We start from the raw sequence: 22,642 nt of genomic DNA, 5'->3' as shown, positions 1-22,642 counted from the left end.
ATCGTCTTTATGATTTCGTCATAACTGACACATTTTAAAAATATTACTATCAGATCTAAAAGTCTCGTTAGGTGTCTCGCAGATTAAGAAACCAACGAGACCGGCATATGAAGAGGTGACGTCACAGCCGTTCCATTTGTGGTGGACGGACTTTTGTAGTTGCTATTTTGCTGAAAATATTCCCGTAGAACGGCGTCTTCACAACGTTACAATGGAAACTAGTACTATCACTGATGACAAACTTACAGATGGGATGGTAAGTTACATCCTTTTGAATCGAAACTTTTTGAAAACCTGGTTTTCGTAGTGAATAGAAATGTCGCTGTGTAACGACCGCCATGTTGATTTTCCCGAATGATGTGAAACATTGAACTGGGAGGAGTCAAAATTTTGGGTTCCTTTTGCTTAGCCAGTTTTGCAGTTCTCTTTCGCCGTAAAATCTTGCGTCTTTTCTTATGCGACACCGTCATGGATTCATGAACAGCTACTTCATTTCTAGATGCCGTAAGTTTTCAGTCAGGAAGTAGTTTGTGATGTCGTATGTCGCTATCCAGTATCATTACTCAGCCTGTGAGTACTCACTTCATGGGGATTTCCCGTCGAAAAATTTACTCCTTTCCCGTCAAGATATTTTGTGTAACTTAAGGAAAAAATACGAAATTTAATAAAAATGAGAACAATTGCTTCACCATGTTCTTCTTGAGGTTATTTTCTTTGGGGCTTTGTCAATGAAAGCGCTTGTATTGCAACGAAAGGGCCAAGGACGTGTGAAGGTTGGAGCGGCATTTTCCTAGAATTTAGAAAAACATGATTCTTCCTTCCGTCAGTGCATGGAGGTACTACCTCCATGGTCAGTGTGTTAGCAAAACTGGTTTTACTGACAGCGGTAACTCGGAGAGAATTACATGGATCTTTTGAAAGGCTTGAACCTTTCCAAACGCAATACCCCTTTTCCTGCCAAGTCCATATTTCACCACTAGGTCAAGATGGTTAAAATTAATGAAACACAACGTATTCCATATGATGTATTTTAGCATAATACTGTACATTTGAAGGCTGTTGAAAACATAATACTGTAAAGTTGATTTTTTTTGGACAAAAGATGCTATAACATACCAAGCCAAGTGGGTGAAAATCCGTCATGTTTTGGCTCAATACCGCTTTTTACTGACTTGGCTGATGGGGAAGTGATACAGTTATTACTGTCTGGCAGGAAAAGGGTTAAAGATACGAGAGGTTAGGTTGAACTTTCATTTCCAATGTTTTTCACCATGAACTCAATGATTTGATAGTCTGATAATTATCATTGTTTCCTGCAAGTCTGCACTCTTACAATATTTGTTCCACAACATAAACGATTGTCTCCCAAAATAATTGAATTTTATAAAATTTGGTTTTATTTTCATGTATGGAATAAAGCAACAGAATAAATATGAATATCAACAAAACAAAAACAACAAGCATTACTTTTCTATCATCAACTTTGTAAACATTACAAGAAATGTGTGCATTGACTGCCACTATAGATCAGAAAAATAATATATTTACATCATCATACTAATTTCTGTTTTCATTATATAGCTATCATGGAAAATTATTCTAATTCAGCTTTATATTTTGCATATTGCTGAGAGTAACCACTCAGCACAAGTGCATGTAAACATTTCACAAAAAATTACTCCACAAAAGATCAAATTTGACATTTATTAAAACATTTGGTGCTTTAATGTCTGACATTACTTTACAAAAATATACACTTTTGTCCAATATATCAGAACCCGCCTCTTTACATTTTACCTTATTTACTCCTTTTGTGTCACTTAATGCTGGAAATGGTCACCTACATGTTTTTGTATCTCTAATAACGTTTTTCCTAAGGTTTGGGAAGATAGGTAAATGGTGTGGCAACCACAGTACCAGTGCTGTTGTCCTCTAATACATTTGCATTGACATTCAAGATGCGGGGATTAACAAAAACACTGCCTAACATTTATTTAAACTGTTTCTCCCAAGTTGATATGTACAGTTCATAGTGACCAGGTGATATTATTTTGACAGTAAATTGTTACTAATGGTTAATGGAGTTGCTGTTCTAACTTCCCTCTGCATGTTCAATTTCATTTGATATACATGTATGCCAATGCTCATTCCCCATCAGTATTGATACTGATGGTTAATTTTTGAAATAAAATTAGTAATTCTAAAAAAATTTCAGCCTTCATGAGTAAAAAGCAGGTTTTACACAAGACTTGATTCTAGCTGAATTAACCATTTGTAAAAGAATAAGTGTTTGTAAATATTACTGATTTTCAATTGTTCTACTCTGGAATAAAAAGGATGCAAGGTGTTTTACACACTCAGTAAAAACACATGTTGACAAACACGTATGGAAATACATATATCTCTATGCACATTTGTGCATATGGTTTGTCTTAAACCATTGTCCGTTCGAAACCTTGGTAGCATGCATCGCATAGCTGGATTGTAGTGTTTGTTTATGACGACATGCATATTCACTCGCACACTTTAACGTGCTGCAGTTTACAGAGACTTGAAGTCTTAAATTGTTTAAGTGAGCAACAGCCAAAGTAATTGTATGACTGTTTTAAAGTGAATAATATGTCAGGTACATCATGTAAGAGTATTGGCAGGTATATTATTTTAATATAAATTATGGTTAGATAACTCTTTATGAAAAATATTCCATTAAAGTTACATAAAATGATATCACCACTTCAGTATAAGTGTAGCTAATCTTATTAGTAAACTTACCATAAAAAGTCAGGTGGAATAGAATTACACAATGCAGGTAATTCTGAACTCATACGAGTAAGTCCCTAATCTGCATGTAAATCATTATTTTCTGCTTTGAAAAATGGTCAATGAAATTTTATGGATTTTTTAATACAATTACTGCAGGGCTGTGCTAAATTGCCTATGATAGCACGAGATATATAGATGTGCTCTGTTCAGAAATTGGCATGAGTCCAGTCATGATTGTTGAACAATATTTTGCAATGGTAATGCGACTCATTTCTCAGAATACAAAACCAATGGCAGGAATACTATTTGAAATCGTGTAGATAATGCAACCATCCTAATTCATTTTCAAGAAAGAAGTAGTCAAATTATCGAAGAAAACTAAAATGAATTCAGATAATAATCTTCCACCAGTCAAGGGATGAAAATGAAGATATCTGGTCTTTTTCAATGCAAATATAATAGTACTATATATTACATTTCATCATTAATCATCAACATAAAGGTGTACAATAACACACAGCTGCTGGGTAAAAAAATAGCAGCTTTGTGGTAAACTGAGTCACATGTGAATCATCCTGATGTCAAGGATGTTGTGTACAGGTATTTTGTATGTGTGTGTGTGTATCATACATATGTTTCAGTACATAATTGTATTCATACTTTATTTCACATATTTACAAAAAAGCATGTTGGCCAAATAAATGGCAAGTGTCATGAATAAACATATTTAAAACCCACCACTTTGTTTGTAGAGTGTTTGTTGAGTTCTTACAGTTGCTTTTAAAATTCTAAACTTGTCAAAATGGATAGTTAATATGGAAAACTTCAAGTCTGTGATGAAAGACAATCATCTGCCTTTTACATTTTACTGTGGGCAAGATCTTGCTGTAATCAGAAATGCAGGCCATGTTTTTTGGGAAAATTTAACAACATAAGATTTACTTTGTCAAAGATAAGTGTTGTCAATCTTCAGCTGGTTGTTATTGTGATATCTATAGATTCTAATGAACAAGTCTGTTTCTTTGAACATCACCTTGAGGCCTGTTGTAGCTGCATGGAAGGAAACTCAACAACAGCAGTTCTTTAAAATGTAAATAGTCTTTTAGTCTTCATTATGCTGGGTCAAAATAAATCTGAATGGCCACAGAGAATAATTTGCACATAGATGAATCTATGCCAACTGTAGACCCTTAGTCGATGCTTGGCAAAATGCATCCTTGTAACAGTATGTGCAGTAGAGGTGATGCTATGATTTTCAGCTTACATGTATGTTGAGTGTGATTTTGAGTTTAATACACGAGCATTATCTTGGCTTTAGTGGTAGTGTTTGAGATATCATATTGAAAGGACATGAGGAAATTAACAGTGAACAAATGGAATTTATGGAAGAAGAGATGTACTATGTTTTTGTACGTGAAAATTTTGCTCATCCACACAGTATGGCCATATGTTTCATGTACAAATAGTGCAGTATTGCATTAAATATGCAATGGGAGGCAATATGATATTAACGCTTTCTTGTACAGGTACCAATGTATGCTCCATATGGTTGTATACAAAAAGCAACATCAACACATGACATTTACCAAAAGGAAACAAATTTACAGTATCTTTTTAGACTGTCCTGAATTCATTGATTTTCAGATGATATCAATCTAAATCAGGGTATAATTTGGGTACCAAGTAGATTGCTTTTGAAAAATACCATGAATGAAGTCCATATGAGGTTCATCCATAGTTACTACTTTCTCAGCAAGACCAACCAAGATATTTTACAGAGAACAAGGCATGCTTTCTTGATACAATAGTGACAATTAAAACCTGACAAGAAACTGGTTGAAACTATGTACAGATACCCTTTTTACCAATTGAGTCATCATCTACTGTCCTGCCCAGTCAGCAAAATGCAGTATGTAGCCATAACCTATTTTCACCTGCTTTGTATTATCTTTTACAAAAGTATGTGATGTACCCCCGGTACTTTTGTTTAGCTTTGGAGTGTGAGTGCCTAAAATCTGCCTAAACTGTACATGTATACAGTGTACATGTACATGGTATGTGTCACAGGACTTGGCTTGCTGGTATAGATAGACATGACCAAATTTCACTGATTTGTCAGGATGGTCCCTGGATGCCAGCTTCTTGGCAACCTGAATATCAAGTAAATGTCCACTGATTTAACAGGATTAGTGATACTGTCAGATAATCCAATCAATATGTTTTTTGAATATTAATTACTTTGAAGGATAAAATGTCAATCCATTTTATATCACATGTCAGACATGTAGAAATGTGGATTTGCATTCATTCTACATGTATAAATCATACCATAAAACTTACAAATGAAAAGAAGATAAACACCCTGGAAAATATATTTTTGATGATCTTTGTAGAAATAATATCATTCATTGATACAAAGATATTTGTATTTAGCTGTTGAAATTGATTTTATCTTTCAATTTCAGAAATGTGTTGTAGGTTACTGGCATTTCATCAAGGATTGTATAACACTGAGTTGCATTCGACAGTGTCTGTACTTTTCCTCCCTTACAGCAAGATTTCTCACGGAAGCCTGTCCTCATTACCCATTTCCATTTTTGAAAACAACTATGGGGAAATTAGGCATTGCCAAAGACTTGTCTTTATTGTCATTGCAGAAAATTTTATAATGATAACAAATGAGTTCAATACACATCCAATATTTACATTATCAATCCATCAAGAGTTATTGTGTACAGATAATCATGTGGAACTTTCATCATACTTATGTAAATGACTAATGGTTTTCTAAAGAAAGCGTATGTGTGTATATATGTACTTTGGTCTGTTGTGTCTCCATGGCAGCTAGAATGCAAATATTTGATGAATCTTTTTTGTGGAAACTACATTGCCATATCCTACAAGTTCATGGTGTAAGAGAAGAGCATAAATGAAAAATTCAAACATTTGTAGAAATGTTCACTTTTGATTAAAGTTCCTTTTGTAAGGAGCATTAGACAAAGCTACAGTGTGGCAACCACAGTACTACTGTACCATTGATTAGAGTATTCTTGACAAAATGATGATTTCACAGACCCTGAGATTTCCATAAAATGACAGTTATCATGACAAGAATTCCACTATCTTAGCTCTGCACACTACATAATTTATTGGTGAGAGCACCATTTATTCACTATTTCAGGATTACCATCTCATCAGATGAGGTACACATGCAGCCAAGCATCAACTCATGCTTCATTTACTTTCTCTCGTTCTTTGCAGACAACACCCACTCCTATCAGGCTGATCAAAAGCAACAAGGAACCTTCGCCGAACTTTCAGAATGAAAAGGAACTGTGTGTTAAATATTTTGACCAGTGGAAGGAAAATGAACAAATTGAATTTGTAGAACAATTAATATCCCATATGTGCCACTACCAGCATGGACATATCAATTCTTTCTTGAAACCAATGCTACAGAGGGACTTTATTACAGCATTGCCGAGTAAGTTCAGATTTTCTGATATTGCCAATTCTTGTGCCTTAGTAATATTCATACTATATACATGTAGCTATAACACACATTCACTCTCAGGTGGGTTTGCTTTATAAATTAATCATGTGACATTTCATGTTAGCTTTTATGTACATGTATATTTTATGTGAGTTTCTCACCAACAACCGTTGAAGCAAAGTTCTTATCATTCTGTTCACTTTCCTGGCTTGTCATTGGTTGAAAGTCTAACAAATTAATGTCATTAGTATGGGTTCTTCACATAGAATTTGCTGTAACAATGTAAAACAAAATTCCCATTTATTTTGCTCCCAAAGCTGCATCAACCATACACAGCAATTTGACCTTCTCTGTGTAAGACAGAATTCATGTAACTTTAAAATTATTCTACTTTAAGAAGCCTGAAATGTATGAAGTAAGCAGCCACATGAAGTGACAAGAGTAGAACATAAAGTCAACTGAATTTGCAACTACATGTTTGCACTGCCTAGTTCCATGAACAGAAAACTAAAGCATGTACACTGCTACTAGATCTAGTGGACTGTGATCACGTTGTGACCAGCGTTCACCTCAAGTTGAATGATCTGCAGATAGAAACAAAACTTAAATACTCATTTATGATTGTCAATGCAAGCATGTCACATACTTTGCAGTGTATGACAAGATAACATCCAAAATCAGGAATTTAGCGGGTTTTATATAACTAAAATTCTTTGTAAAAGTAACTACATCAATTCAGAGAAGCTATCAGTGTTTCATATCCTGTATTTTCTCTTACGTCATATCTAATTAGAGTCCCAGAGAATAGTTACAAGTTTGATCAGCTCATTAAGCTTATTGCATATGTCTACAGCAACATATTAACTAATGTGAATTATGATATGATATGGTACGATATTGGTATGAAGTATTACTAATTTGGGCCATAGCATTAGGTTGAGAGGCCAGAAAATTGAATGAAGATTATATGAATTCTGTTTGCGTAACAACGTTTTGATTGGTGCATAGCTCATATCCCGATGTAACAATCCTATGTAACTTTTTGTATAATCGTTAATGACTTGCATGTTGACAGTTCTAAATCATGGGAGATAGAGAGCAATTTCAAAAATAATTCCCCAAAACTTGTCAATTTGAAAACAGCTTTTAACCATTGTGTCAATAAACATGGTAGGATGTTACTCACTTCCTACATGGTATCAAAACATCTTTTCTGATTGAGTGAAGATGATTTGAATCCTATTTGAGTAATAACTTTGATCGGTGCTCAACTGACCTACATTTAGAATTGTCAACATGCATCTTTTCCAACAGTGAATCCTTTCAAATATAAATGTGAGTCATTTGTAATTCAAGTTGCCTTCAACCGTCACCTGCTTTTTCCTAATTGTTAATTTCGTAGCTATTGATTCCTTCCCTACTGCCAGCTATTTGATGTGAATCAGACTACACTGGAGAGTGAAGTATCCCATGTTTCTTCTGAGGGTTTTTACTTTGAATCACCCTTTATACAGCTTGCAAATAACAGTAACCAACCAAACAAGGATGTTCTCCTTGAAACATCCTGTATGAGCACAGTGTACCTTTTCATGGTACATTTACCACCAGTATAGGATTATTGACATGACATAGCAAGACCCCTTTCATACTGACCATTAATTAAACTTGTTTTAGCCACACTTTACCTGCAGATTGAGACAGTCAAATCTGATATCACATCAAACTTACAAAGTGTCAGCAAGTCAAGCAATGACACTTCCTTTAACCTTTCCGTGCACCCTGAAAAATTAATGTAGCTTTCCCAGACTTCCACTGACCTGTGATTGTTTCATTGTTGTCCTGGTGTCCAAATACCGTGAATAAGGGAATGCTTGGAAAAGATGTCTTAAAGGCAATGTCCGAAATCCCTGGGATTGCATTTGTTCTAGTCTGTAAGAGGATTATGGAGGTGTGATAGCCCTTGTTTTCCATTGAAATTGTAATCTGGTGGGTAAATTTTCTGATAAGACAATCTGGTGCCAACAAGAAAAAATTTATATTCCCTATCATATTGTGTTCATACTGTAATAGTGTCTGTGTCTACAATAACCTTTCAAAACATTCAGATTTAGTTTCTAGTCATTTGATTCAAAACCAGCCAATAACTCTGTAAGTGCATGGATTTCTTCCTTCTGTTCGTTGTTGTCTTTCTGGTTTAGTATGTCGTATAGTGATTCTCTATGGAAACTGAGTCTTTATTCATTTTTAAATGTTAAACAATAAACATGGCAGTTCATAATAAAGTTCACAACATGAGCTTAGATGAAAGCAAAGTATTTCTGATTTGTATAGTGATCCTTTCAGTTCATTTTCCTGTATAAGCAGGTCATGACATGATACTCTATTGAAATCAATGGGAATGCACCACAGTCTGATACGGTGAAAGGGTTGGAAAAGTCATGTATTTTACCAAGAATAAATTTAGAGCTTTCACAGTTACAGTTTGTTTTCTTGGTTGCAGTTGGCAATTTTTTCATAAGACATAACAGCTAATCATCTTCAGACCAAAGTGTATAGATAGGATTAGGACCCAAAAGAGCATTCAGTGTAGGCATTGTCAAGGTCACAATATAAGCATTGCAATGAGAAACATGATATTTCACTGCATTGGCATATATAGGATGACTAAAGCAAATATCAAAATATAGTAATGTAAGAAAAAGATCAGTGGATTCCCACGTGCATTAAAGATAAGGATTATCCCCTTTGAGCGCCAAAGTCAATATTTGCCACCAAAATAAAATATACCAAAGTTCGTTTTTTCAGATTTTTGCCAAAATTTTGAAAAAAGAATTGAAACCAATGAAATGTGATGTCCACTTGGTCCAAAATTATTTACAAATTACAAAAAAACATTGTTAAAATTGATAAAATGCTGCTCTAAACTTTTTACGGGAAAAAAGAGCACTCAAAGGGTTAATGCACAGATACTAGATATGTAACAGAATTAGAAAATAACGTAATATTTTGTCTGAAAAATGTGTAAGTTGAGGTTACAGGATCTGATATGGTTTGACAACACAATTCAGATAAATTTCCAATAGCAGAATTCAGATGACTGAGACTTTGCCTTCTGTATCCAATATGAAATATGTTCATCATAGTTTTTTCCAAGAATCACTGAAAAAAAGCAATACTGTCATATGTAATCATGAAATTACATGCACCAATAAACAGAGTGAAGAAGACTGTTCTATTGATGTTTTATGCTAACTGTGCATTTTATTAGATAATCAATACAATTTAATGGCTATACTACATTTTACGTTTGGTAAAAAAATATGACTGTATTGTGAACTAAATTAGGTTCATCAAAATATGCTTTGTTCGTATATAGTGCTGTATTTGTATTTTGGACTACATGTAGTTTCTCAGTAGATTCTGGCAGGCTTATATACGTATTGATATATCATATTGTGTTAATCGTTAGTTTTACATGGATACCTATCTATAAATCACCACAGTCTCTGCCGTAGTTTGTTGTAAACTCTGTATTTTCCATTTGATCGATCTGACCTTATAGAGGGGTCATATTGTACAGTATAATCTATACACATAATTTCACTTTCACCCACATAGATTCAACTGTTCAAAATCAATATTTCGGGAAAAGACGAGGAATGAGGAACTAGAAAAATATTTTTGTTCATCTCTTCAATGCTGTAGAAGAATATTTCAGTTGACTCTTGTTCAGTAGCTGTTGTTTAGAACTTTTCAAGAAGATATGACAAATATTTACATACATATTTCTTAGTACTTTGCTATGTATTCCAAGATTTAACTTGGTACCACAAAGACATCACTTTAGATCATAGGATTTTTCCATACTATAGTCTTGCTTTGCACCAGCTGTTGGCCAAGTTCAAGATTAATCATTTGCTTGAAGTTGTGATCTTATCAAACAAGATTTATTTCAACCAAGGATTTAAGTCATTTGACACATCTTTGTAAATATGTCTGTAAATGTTACATGTAGGATGAAGTTTACATTTCGCATGTTGCATTTAATTGTTACACCTAAGCAAGGAATTTTCAGTGTTGATAATATATGTCTATGTATGTGTCATAACTCATTTACAAGATGTTGAGTGGACACGAAAACCATAAAAAATGTCAGCAATGTAAAACATGGTTGTTCAATCAATGACATTAGCCATACCATATCAGACTGTCAATATCCACCAGCAAGCTGTGGCAGTGAAACATTGTCTGTATTCTTACAGTGTAGTATGATTTGGTATACACAGGCTTGAGTACTTTAGCACTTTAGCATGTTCAACTAGTTTTTCTAAGCCTTCTCAAGTTTATTGATACTGTTAAATGGCAGACCGTGTGATGTATTGGTAGAAGTGCAGTAATTTATGAAAAGATACTTTCTTGTTTTCCAACAGAAAAGGGTCTAGACCATGTTGCAGAAAACATCTTGTCATACTTGGATGCCAAGTCACTTTGTGCAGCAGAACTCGTGTGTAAAGAGTGGTACAGGGTTATCCAGGATGGCATGCTCTGGAAAAAATTAATTGAAAGAATGGTTATCACAGACTTACTATGGAAAGGCCTTTCAGAAAGGAGAGGGTGGTAAGTAAATCATTTTCTGTGAATTCTTGTGAACCAATTCTTATAAATGTTGACATTCAAGCAAGTGGAAACCCTTGTTAGGAGTGCAATACAAATGTGATCATTTGTATGAGTAGTATTCTGAGTATAATTTATCATGCTGATAAGTACAAACAATACCAATTGGATAGATGCATAACCTTTTTGTCTGCTTTCATGATAACCCTGAGTTCAAAGCTCACTATCCCGTGGCAATTGTCTAAGCACCAACAATGCCAACACAGATCACAAATTCTCACAGAGGTTATGCACCTGTAGACATTGTTTTGTCCCTTCAAGTTATTGATGATTAGGTAGTTTGTACATAAATTAACACCACTAAATGACATGGTAAAGATATATGTAGGTTCATGTTAGAGATGTTTGCACACACATCATGTGATATCTTGTGTTTGTTCCTTCTTGCTAGGTTTTTATGAAGTGTTTCATTTTAAAGGTGACTGATCATTCCACAACATTTCATCCATAGAAAGCAATGCAAGATCATCTTCCAAATAAGGTTTTGAATCCCTAGAGACAGTTAATTGTAAATATTTAATGTGTTTTCCTAAGTTTCTGCGGTCCAAGACAATCAGTAGAAATGTCAACATGCTGGATGATATGGCATTTATTTGCATGCCTCCTCTTTCCCTACCATTGATGACTGCCCTAATGTTTGAATAATCAATGTCATTACATGTACAGAGAGGCTAAAGTAGGCCACATTAATTGTCCATTATTCATCTGGAGACACTGATCTGATGTGCTGTTTTAATCTATTCACAATTAGGAAATGGCATCTTTGTTAGAGTTTCTCACAGGCATCTGATCAATCCATCTCAGAAAAATTTACTTTGTTTTTCAAGATTCTATCATCTGTTAAAAATTGTTCATTATTGTATAATTGATATGTGTGATACTCATAATTTTATGCATCATATATTAATGATAAAATTGATTGTAAACGGTTGTTTCTGATAACGAAAAGTTCATCTAACAACTAAGGTTTCCAGTTTTCTGTTTTGATTCCATTTAAATGTTTCAGCTACTATCATGTACCTAATCATCAGAAGTTTAATATAGCATGAAATTTTGATGAGTGTTTCACAAACTGTAGGCCTTGACCCGGTTTGTATTTTGTTTACTCTCTGTGTAAGAATTACTTGAACTTATAAGGAAAAGTGAGAACTGCCGCAGACAGAATGCACATTTCAATTCTTGAAAATGGCATGTTTGAAATTTATTTCCAGTGCCGAATTGAGCTGCATGTTGTTTAACATCAGCACAGCAAAATAGTTGATATCAGTATTTGTCCTGTTGTTTTCAGGAATGCGTAGGGAAATACATTCAATTGATTCTAATCATGCTCAGCATCATTATCAGTATTTCAAATTACAAACATGTTTTCATTTGGTTAGGGGGGTATCTTGAAAATAGCACTGTATATTAAGAACAGAGGCAGATCTGTGCTTTGTAAGTCCAACATAATCTTGAAATTTAATGTGAAGATGTTTGTGTAGTGTTTCTTCTGCCGTATCAATTTCCATTAGTGACGCTATAAAGTGGCATTGTGTTTTATTAAATGTTTTTTTTTCTCTGGTTTGAAATGATAGATACAATTTGATGATTCATCAGATATTGAAAGATGCACTGTCCAATTTACTTTAAAATTCTCCCAGCAGAACTCTCATATCTCATTTCCTTTAAGAGCCAATGCTAACAGAATAGCAATCGTCAAGTATGTCAGATCTTATCTCAGATATACCACTTGAAAGATGTTCAGAATACATTGACAGGCTAATGATAATGCGCTTAGCCTTCCAATTAGAGTAAATTGAATTTTAATGTCAGGCTTTTTTTAATCTTTCATAGTGTATCTATCATCTGTAAATGTTGGGGTTTTTTTCAGATAGAGGCCTGTGAATCTGAAATGTTCCTGAATGAAAATTAATTTTAAGATCTGATCTGTCCATATAATCTTCACTGTTTACTATGTAAAATATGCATACATGTACGTGCCTTGTATTGTGGTACATGGATATCCTTAATTTTTAACCTTTGATAACTTATACGTTTGCATTACAAGAAATGGTAATACATCAACTTAAATGTATCAATATCTGATAATAACATACAAAAATTTCATATATTGTGTACATTCAATCTATGAACTCAATAATCATTAGTATTATCACCATTACTTTTTATTCCAGGGGTCAATATTTGTTCCGTCCAAAACCAGGAGAGGTACAACCCAACAATGACTTTTTCCGCAGACTTTATCCCAAGATTATTCAAGATATAGAGGTAAATCTAGTGTTTCTTGTCCATGCTGACTTTTCTCATCAGATCTTAGGGGCTTGTCAGTTAGAGTTCAGATGTACATCACCTCTGTGGAGTGAATGTTTTATGTTAGTCTGTCTCTGTTTATATAGCAACTATGATGAGTGTGAACCAATGCACTGACAGTGTTTGCATCGGCTTCATTAAGGCTGCTTCAAAATCTAATACCTTTTAGGAAAACATAACTTCCAGTTCTTGTTATCAAAATAAACAACAGTTTTCTGTTTGATAAACATAAAGGAGCAGTAGTCTTTTTGAAGGTGCACGTCTTGTCAAACCTTCTCGGTGCAAAAATTACTGCAGAGACAGTAGTATAAATATCATGGCAGAAACAACATGCCAACCGCAATAAATGTCAAAAATAGTAACTCAATGTACCAGTGACAGTAATTGTTGATTTTATGCCATGCTCGGCACTTTTGCTTAGTCTGCAGGCTTTGATTGATTACATAAGATATTGCCGTGAAAAGGTCTGTAGTTGAAAATGCGTAAATATGTCCGGTTTCTGATTTCAGACCATTGAAACCAACTGGAAATGTGGCAGGCACACCTTGCAGAGGATACACTGTAGGAGTGAGAACAGCAAGGGTGTTTATTGCCTCCAGTACGATGACACCAAAATTGTCAGCGGTCTACGTGACAACACAATAAAGGTTAGTCCCATTTTCAGTTGTCTCATGGCTCATTCACATCTGCATATTATCTTAAAGGGCATTTTAGGGCTTGAAATTAAGCCCTCATGTTGCGGATATCAGCATTTCATGTACCAGTAACTATAATTTCATAATGGCGAATGGAGATTAGAATAAGCAGCTTTGACAGGAAAGCCAGCTTTCCCTGTTTCTTACTCTTAAGGAAAATGTTAAGCACAGCTTATTTTAAAAAGACTAAGTATTTTCTTTCAAAGGTTTCCACAAAGAGATATATAACAAGCTTCCATTTTCTGGTAGAGCAAATAGAAAAATGGGTAATTGTGACATAACACAAGGTTTTTAGAACTGACTTGGGTTTAACTTGCCTCATTACCCATGGGAGTGCCCTTCTGTGAACTCCACATCAAATGCAAGATGTTTGTTCCAGTGAGTTCAGACATGAATACGCGATGTTATCTCCCGAGAAAAAAAAAGGTCCCGAGAAAAAAAAAGGTCCAAAATGTACCAAGATCATGTGATGGGGCCATGAATTTTTCAAAAGTGATATTATCAGGATGGTAAATGTCACCTGATCTGTGCCATTATGTGTCTTCCCCTGCAGATATGGGATCGAAATACACTGGATTGTGTGCAGGTGTTAACAGGCCATACAGGATCAGTATTATGTTTACAGTACGATGAGAATGTCATAATCACAGGATCCAGTGATTCTACTGTAAGGTGAGTGACCAAAAGGAGAAATTATCTTTCTGATGCCAATAAAGAAGGTTCAATTGATAAACCTGACAACAGATAACAAAGATATTGAAATATAATGCATTCTCTATCATGATTAGTTTTGTCAACATTGTCAATTCATTATAATCTATTTGTGTAATAAAAGCTCTGGCCTTTCAGGATAGCAACGTCTATTCTTACAGTTTGAAAACCGCAGAACTGAGTACATGTAAGGAGCCTCTTGAACCTCTTCACAGGGTAAAATGCCAGTGTTGAGCAAAATAAAGATCTGTATTTCTCAATCACAAATCCAGAAGGTTCTATCAGAGTAGTACCCGTGCTAGCTATCAGTTTGCAGACTTTGACTGATAAGTGGATGTCTGATGTTACATTTCTTGACAGGGTTTGGAATGTCCACACAGCCGAAATGGTCAATACACTCATACATCACTGCGAAGCTGTTCTTCATCTTCGATTCAATGATGGTATGATGGTTACATGTTCAAAGGTAAGTGCTTTCACTTTCCCTGTCCATGCTAAGACAAGATTTATCTGCTGCTGGAAATTCCTAAAAAATTCAAACTGTTCCTGGAAAAGACCTGGATAAAATATGTGTACTCCCAGAAAACATTGCTTAGATTTCCATATATTCTGCACATGCACAGTCCTGGAAAGTGTTCAGTTTCATCCCAGAAAACTACAAAAGATACTTCAGATTTCTTGAATTTTCAGTGAGTTTTAGTATACTGTTCCCAATAATTGACATTTCAGTGTCTTTAACTTATGTCAGTGACTTGCACAACCTATCCTATCGTACAAACCAGAAAAAGTTCAGTGTATTCATGCAAAAATCTTGTTGTTTTGCAGGATCGTTCAATAGCTGTGTGGGACATGCAATCACCGACAGATATAAACCTTCGAAGGGTTTTAGTGGGTCATCGAGCTGCTGTCAATGTTGTAGACTTTGATGACAAATATATTGTGTCAGCATCTGGTGATAGAACTATCAAGGTAAATCATTGTATTTGAAATGCTGTGCATTGATCGGTTAGTTTATTGATTGATTTACAGCTTTTTGTACCTCATATTAATTTAATTCATCTGTGAAATGATGAACTTCATCAAAATACATTCCATGCAAATAGAAAGTGTGGTTTTAACACATTCATGAAAGGAATTTAAACAATGCTGCCTGCCATTGAACAAAAACCTTTATAATGTAAATGTTGACAAATCTGTACTCATACATATCCCTCATCGGATTTTTTCAGTCAAGAGTGTTTCATAACGGACGGTAAATGTGGTATGGGAAAAGATGATAATCAAGGCCTTTTTTCATCAAAAATTGTTTACTTTAGCTAGATTTTCATAGATGAAATGCATATCGTATTGCATGTGAATTAATTACAGAGGATTGTATTAAATAGATTGGCATTGATTTTTGTCGTTGGTAACAGCTTGTTTGTGGTAATGACATGAAAGCAATCATGAAGTCATATTTGTCATTGATTTTTCTAGGTATGGAGCACATCAACGTGTGAGTTTGTGAGGACGTTGAATGGCCACCGAAGGGGCATTGCTTGTTTGCAATACAGAGACAGACTTGTAGTTAGTGGCTCATCAGATAACACAATCAGGTAAGGGTGAATTTCTGCTGCCCATCTTACTTCCCACAACAATTGAAGGATGTCTTGGTACATCACAAGGTTTTACAACGTTGAGTAGTCAAGAAAGCATGTTGAAATATGGATTATACTGATTGCCTATGGTTTGATTAATATTGTGCAAATGAATGATATTATTTGAAATATAAAATGTTCCACACATGCCGTACTCTGCACTGTGAGTGTGAACAAAAATGTCTGAAATGAGAATTCTATGATTATTTATTGTTCTGCATTGTAGGTTATGGGACATAGAATGCGGTGCCTGTCTTCGAGTACTTGAAGGACATGAAGAATTGGTGCGCTGCATTCGATTTGATAACAAGAGAATTGTCAGTGGTGCTTATGATGGGTAAGTTGTCCAAGCCCTTGTTCATTTTCATAAAGTTCAAGCTAAAGTCTGAAGTATTGTATGTGATGTGTAACTTATTATTCTAAATCCATATATTCCTATGTGTGAATTGCTCAAAATAATGGGTTCTATCACACACAGAGCAGCTTTGTAATATCAATATGAGATATTCTTTAAATAATGTTTGCCTGTATATTGAGCCTATTTCAAATATTCAACCTGTGGATTGGGACACGTCATCAAAATGACTTTCGACTGTGAAACAAATCAGTGATGATTGTCAGACAGCTAGCAAATGTCATTGCACTATTCCATCGACACACCCAAGTTTCCTTGAAATCAGATCTTTTATCTTTTACCCAGAAAACAAATTCCATAATTGACAAGAGTGCTCCATTCAGTCCGGGTCAGCTCCAAAATTGGAGACTCATTATGATAATGTATTCCGGCATTCAGCCAATCATCGACCAGATTACATCATTAATAAAGTACGGGTCACGCTGTGTCACAAATTACCCACCAAGTGTGATCGGCAGTTTTGGGCTGCTTATTAAGCCCCTGTCTTGTGAATTTCGACGAATTTCGACAGTCAACATAATCCACGTGTTCTGCAGAAGGTCATGTCCAACAAGGAGTCCGATTAGTGAACAAATATTCGAAATATTGACGATTCATTTCTACCCCAAGTTTATCGATTTCGCTCAAGTACCGAGAATCATTTTGTGGATGTTCGTCATCTCTATTAGAAATACTGTTATAAAGGTTATTTGTGTAGGTACGCATATAACATTTTGCAAGAAAGAAGAGCAATGTCAGAGCTTTAGAACGATACCTGTTTTGTAGTTGTCAAACGCAGACTAAAAATGGTACGCAATTTTGAAAATGTGTTGACAGAGTGGCCACACAACTATTCCCCATACGGTAGAATTTGTATCGCTGCCATCTCCGACACAAATGGGGTATTCTGAACGATTTGTGTAGGTACACTATTTATATTTCGCAGGACTTCAAGCCAGAGTCTAGGAATCACAGCGATACATGGGGTTTGGTTGTCTTAGCCAGAATAAAACTGGTACGCGATTTGAAATTGTGTTTTGACAGAGTGGCCACACAACTGTTCGACATTATGACAGAATACGGCGCGGGAGTTCGACACAGTATGGCGTACGTAACGATGGACGCATGTGGAGGTTGCCAGGAAATACAATTTTTACTGATGGCGCGCTGGCCGCTGATTGGCTAATGAGAGGGGGAAAATATTATGGTATAGCGCTCCAATTTTGGAGCTGACCCGGACTGCTCCATTGTTCTTTCCAGTTTGACCAATGTCCCTCTGTTTGACCCTGGTCACACATTATGGACAAAAGTCTGGTTAGGCTTAGAGGAGATTTAAAAACACTCATTGTGTTTTAAAAACATTCACAGAGTGTGACCTCACAACGTTCAAAAAGTGAAGCTGGCCTTGTTTTGTTGAGTGTGAGGCCGGCAGCCTGTTTTGACTCACAATTGTCTACACATTGATTGGTGACGTCTGATAAATACAATCTGGTATGCATTGTGATGTGTGCCTTTGTTAACGGATGACTAGTCTGTCAATAAAAATTCACCATGGGTCACCTACAGCTGTCTGTCAATCACACAGACATGTACAGAATACGTAATGGACAATATCCTGCCTTTTCATTCATTTTAGGAAAATCAAAGTATGGGATCTACAGGCGGCCCTTGACCCTAGGGCACCAGCAGGTACTCTCTGCTTACGGACGTTAGTAGTAAGTATCTATGCATAAGTTATCATTGACTGCAGTCACTTTTCAGGCTTTTCGTCACAAATTTAATAGATTGAACCTGTTCTTGAACACCCCTATCTTAACAGTGGTGTGACCCAAAAACGATTAGTTTTACTCTTGGGAGGCGGGATGAAAAGGGTTTAATGGATGACAAAAAATATAAATGCGTAAAATATTTTGAAATCAACAAAAACGACACTTTGCACATCAAATCCTCTGGTATACTTGTATTACCCCCCAAAAAGTATATAAAAGGTTAACTAAAGGCCAATATAAAGAGGTGCATTATAAGCTTTGATTTAAAAGAGGAGAAAATAGGGGAGCATTTGACCTCAAGTTGAAGATACTTCCAAAGAAAGAGGCAACAACACTGAAAGCACAATCCTCATATTTCTTAGTAAATGATCTGTTTTGGCAGAGTTTAATTTGGCAGATTTGGAACATATATGGGTGATGTCAAACAAAGTATCATAGTTTTGTCAGAGAGATGGATTGATTTTGACCAACCAAGCTTTTGTCTGACAAAATGGTTGAATTTCTGCTGGAGTCAAAATTTCTGATATGAATCCCCAGTGAATATCTGCAAAGGAAGTTTGATAGACTTAAGGACTAACTAGGACTTAAGTGCTTCAGCCTGCATTTGACTTTCAATGCTGTGTTCGTAAGTTATTTCTTGTCTCTGTATCCTGTCATTCACAATTTGTCTGTCTCGTCAGATCCTAGATGTTACAATTTTATTTCCGTTGTCTTCTCTTCTACTGCAGGAGCATTCAGGACGGGTGTTCCGACTCCAATTTGATGAGTTCCAGATAGTCAGCAGTTCTCACGACGACACCATTCTCATCTGGGACTTCCTCAACGCTCCACAATTTGAAGGAGGTACACCTCGCTCACCTTCACGCACTTACACTTATGTCTCAAAATGACAACTCAGTGCCCTTCGCTGAGCCAATCTTTAGCCTTATCTTTTTTTTTTAAGTTGTTGTTTGACTGCAACTTCTGCAGCAAAAAAGAACTTTAAAAAAAAACAGTGGGCTTAGATCAGAATTGAGAAGCATTTCCAGCCTTGGAGCCTGAACTTCTGAAAGGGAGACAGTTTGCAGATGTTACAGACTTTTTTTGTAGAGAGGTGAAAGGAATCCGTCACCTTGATTTATAAAAATCATAAAATCTTGGAATGCCGGCAAATTGCCTGGAACTTGCCATTATGTGATTTTGTGTATATCTCTGAGAGATGGGAAAGTGACTTTGTTATTTATGAATAAAAAAACGATTATTCTTTGATTGCAAATTAAGCATAGAAAAGCAGGAATGCATTTTGAAAGGCAGTGACAGTGCAGAGAAATGTTATCTTCTTAACCATGTTATCAGAAGCAATTCAAAAGACTCTGTCCAAATGTAGTGTTTGCCTGATAAATCAGAACTTAATGCGGTTCCTGTCATGATTTTGGCTAAAAGTGGATGTATCCATCACTGCTATGGAGATGTCTAGTGCAGTTTGAGGTCATGAGATATGAGTTAAATGAACTGCTTTACTGAACATATTTTCAGTTGAGGGCAAAGGCTATGAAGGTTAGCTGTAGTTGAATCATAACATGGCCAGAAGTGATAACTTTCCTCAGTTGACTGTCCGCCAGGCAACATTGCCTCAAGAATATTTATTTGAGAAGTGACAAAAAAATCCACATGGCAACAAGGGTGTCGTAAAAGCAACATTTTGAGGTACTTGGCAAGTTCTTAATTTCGTAATTGATATGTGATATCGAGATGAACACTGATCAAGCTAGTTGATTCCATGGCTGCAGATAGCCAGCCATAAAAAATATGTATAATTGCATTTTATGGTGACAATTCTGTAAGACACTTCCAGTCATTGAGTGAAAAGTCTTAATATGTCAAGATTAAAACTGTTCACACTTTACGTTACTTTATTTCTTGATAATATATATATTATTCCGGAGGATTTTGTAAACATTGTCTTTGTTCTTATCTTATTTTTTTGTTGGAGTATTTTTTCTCTCTTTTGTTGAAATACACAAATATCTGCTCACTTGTTTTCTATGTGTTACCATTTTGTTATTACGTGGAACCCAAGTGGCCAGGAATAAAACAATGTTTTGCTTCTGAATGTACTCTTGATGTTGACTTTTGGGTTTGTCATTTCAATTAACCATTAACCTATCTGCCTGTATGATACAGAATAACACACTGACGGTGAGAAGTCCGTGAACAGAGAAGTTGACGAATCTAATGTCTGATGTAAAAAATCTAAACAAACTATTTTGCTTGTCTTGGCCTCTCTTTGAAGAGAAAGAGAAAGAATATTTCCTGTTTGCTGTTGGACTTGACCATTAAAATTCAATGTACAGTTTTTGCCACTGTTTTTTTCCAACTCCCAGTTGGCAGAGCATTTCAGTTTATCCAAAAGAAAAACCTGATGGTTGTTTTTTCTCTTCTAGGTAAAGAGAGGCTGACAGAGGATCAAGTGCTTTGAACTTTTGTCAGATCTGCTTCAAATTGTGTTCATAATCAACACAATTAGTACAGGACATTATACAAAACAAGTTTCTAATTGTTGTACAGTCCACACAAGTCATGGTGAACATCACACATACACACATAAACATGTTCACTCTAACAGTCAATTTTAGGTGTACAGATCTACCTGACTGTTGAAAACAGTGTAGTTTTGAATGGAAATATTTTTTTTCAAAACTTGATGTGAAATCTTGACACTCTTGTTGTAGTGTACTTAAGTTTTTGCTTTTTTGCTAATCACAAGTTGACTTTGAAAAAAGCTTAAGAAGTCAAAGTGACTTTTTTAGGTTGATTCAAATTTTATGAAACAGAATTAGTTTTTCGTAGTGCTCCTTGCATTAGTCAAGTATACCTGTTTTCAAATTCACAGAGAAACTATACATCATAGTCCAGACCGCATACACAGTGAACAAAAATGACTCTAGGTATGACAGTTTGAAAATCAACCTTCAACATATACATAACATGAGAGATTTGCCACAGTTTTGAGTAAGCACTTTTCTATCACAAAGATCCTGACATTTACAAAATATATATATATATATAACTTATGCGCTGTGGTCAGTTTCAACACCGCTTCTTTCAGTAAAGTGTTATGCAATTCATGTGTTCTTAAAGTTGGTGTACTATCATGTATTTAACATTATGATGTCATTTTTTTTTCATTTTTCCAGTGTTTTTTCATAGCTTTGAAAAACAGTAAAACTGCTATGATATATTTTTTTGTTGATAACAAAGATTTATTTGAGCTTTCTGCTGGGATCTTTGAAGGTACACTACAAAGTAACAAGAAAGATAAGTCGGGCTTTGCGAACTGTACAACCTTCACCAGTCAACTTAATAGAAACAAAAACAAAAAAAGAGGAAAAAAAATTAAATTAGACCAAAAAAATTTATGAAACTTGAACCACCAAGAATGACTGCCCAAAAGATGAAAAACTTGGGATAGTTCATGATTATAATTCACTGAAGTGTATCTCATCTCAGATTGGACGACAGGAAAAGATAGGACATATTGTTGTAAATACAGATTAAGTGAGGAAAACCACGATTTGACTTGTTGAATTTTACTCTTTCCGTCAGTATAGACTTGATTCTTGTCAGAACTGTTTGTTTAAATTTCCTTTTTGTCAGTCATAAGACACCTATCAGTATTCTGATGTTGATACTTTGTATGCTCTGAGATCTTTTATATTCTTCAGCAATGTCAACTTTCACTACATGGATTTGAGAAGTCTTGGTAATTTCTATTGAATTTTGATTCCCAGTAACGTTTCAGCTGTTGGGTTCTCACTACAACCTGACTGACTTCATTATAACTTAAATAGCTGTGTATTTATCCACCAAAATCAGTTGCCGGTTGTTCTTCTGCGGTAACTGAGAAACTCCAGGATGGAGTAAAAGAAGTCTATATTTCAGTGGAAGGGATTGGGTGAAGTTTTGTTCAAAAATTTCAGAATGCTTTCACTTTTAATAGGCACATATGTAAACTTTATTGGTGCCTGTGTACCAGCAACCCAGAGATAGAGATATTGTTTGTGGTCCATTACAAGCTGGGTGTTTTCACTCAGTGTCTGAGTGTGAACTTTCTGGCTGTAGTTGTTCATTATTTTACACATAATTTATAAAAAATTCTTTTTGATCTGTCCAAGTTAATTGACATGAAATGTGTCTCTCCTTGAAAAAAACACTGG

General features: G+C 35.2%; 1 protein-coding gene across 2 annotated transcripts; it reads left to right on the top strand.

Annotated features, from left to right (window-relative positions):
* The first annotated feature begins 91 nt into the window (after positions 1–91).
* On the top strand, positions 92–21,792 carry LOC139119871 (F-box/WD repeat-containing protein 1A-like). Of its 2 annotated transcripts, XM_070683802.1 has the most exons (13): positions 107–256; positions 6,025–6,247; positions 10,687–10,873; positions 13,105–13,198; positions 13,750–13,887; positions 14,489–14,607; positions 15,007–15,112; positions 15,472–15,615; positions 16,123–16,241; positions 16,510–16,620; positions 18,314–18,392; positions 19,175–19,289; positions 20,870–21,792. In XM_070683802.1, the coding sequence occupies exons 1-13, from the start codon at positions 212–214 to the stop codon at positions 20,902–20,904; spliced, it is 1,515 nt and encodes a 504-aa protein (XP_070539903.1). In that variant the 5' UTR covers positions 107–211; the 3' UTR covers positions 20,905–21,792. The 2 variants fall into 2 exon arrangements, with proteins under 2 accessions (XP_070539902.1, XP_070539903.1); XM_070683801.1 differs by lacking the exon at positions 20,870–21,792 and having other exon boundaries at positions 92–256; positions 19,175–20,542.
* The last annotated feature ends 850 nt before the right edge of the window (positions 21,793–22,642 follow it).

This window comes from Ptychodera flava, chromosome 20, assembly GCF_041260155.1.
Source record: "Ptychodera flava strain L36383 chromosome 20, AS_Pfla_20210202, whole genome shotgun sequence".
Taxonomy (NCBI): domain Eukaryota; kingdom Metazoa; phylum Hemichordata; class Enteropneusta; family Ptychoderidae; genus Ptychodera; species Ptychodera flava.
The sequence above is the reverse complement of the archived record's forward strand: the minus strand, read 5'-3'. Positions and strand labels throughout refer to the sequence as shown.

Bases quoted from the DNA above. Each gene is read 5' to 3' on its own strand.
- LOC139119871 (XM_070683801.1), top strand. From the start codon at position 212: ATGGAAACTAGTACTATCACTGATGACAAACTTACAGATGGGATG. The intron at 16,242-16,509 runs GTAAGGGTGAAT...TCTGCATTGTAG, and splicing joins TCATCAGATAACACAATCAG to GTTATGGGACATAGAATGCG. The intron at 18,393-19,174 runs GTAAGTATCTAT...CTTCTACTGCAG, and splicing joins TCTGCTTACGGACGTTAGTA to GAGCATTCAGGACGGGTGTT.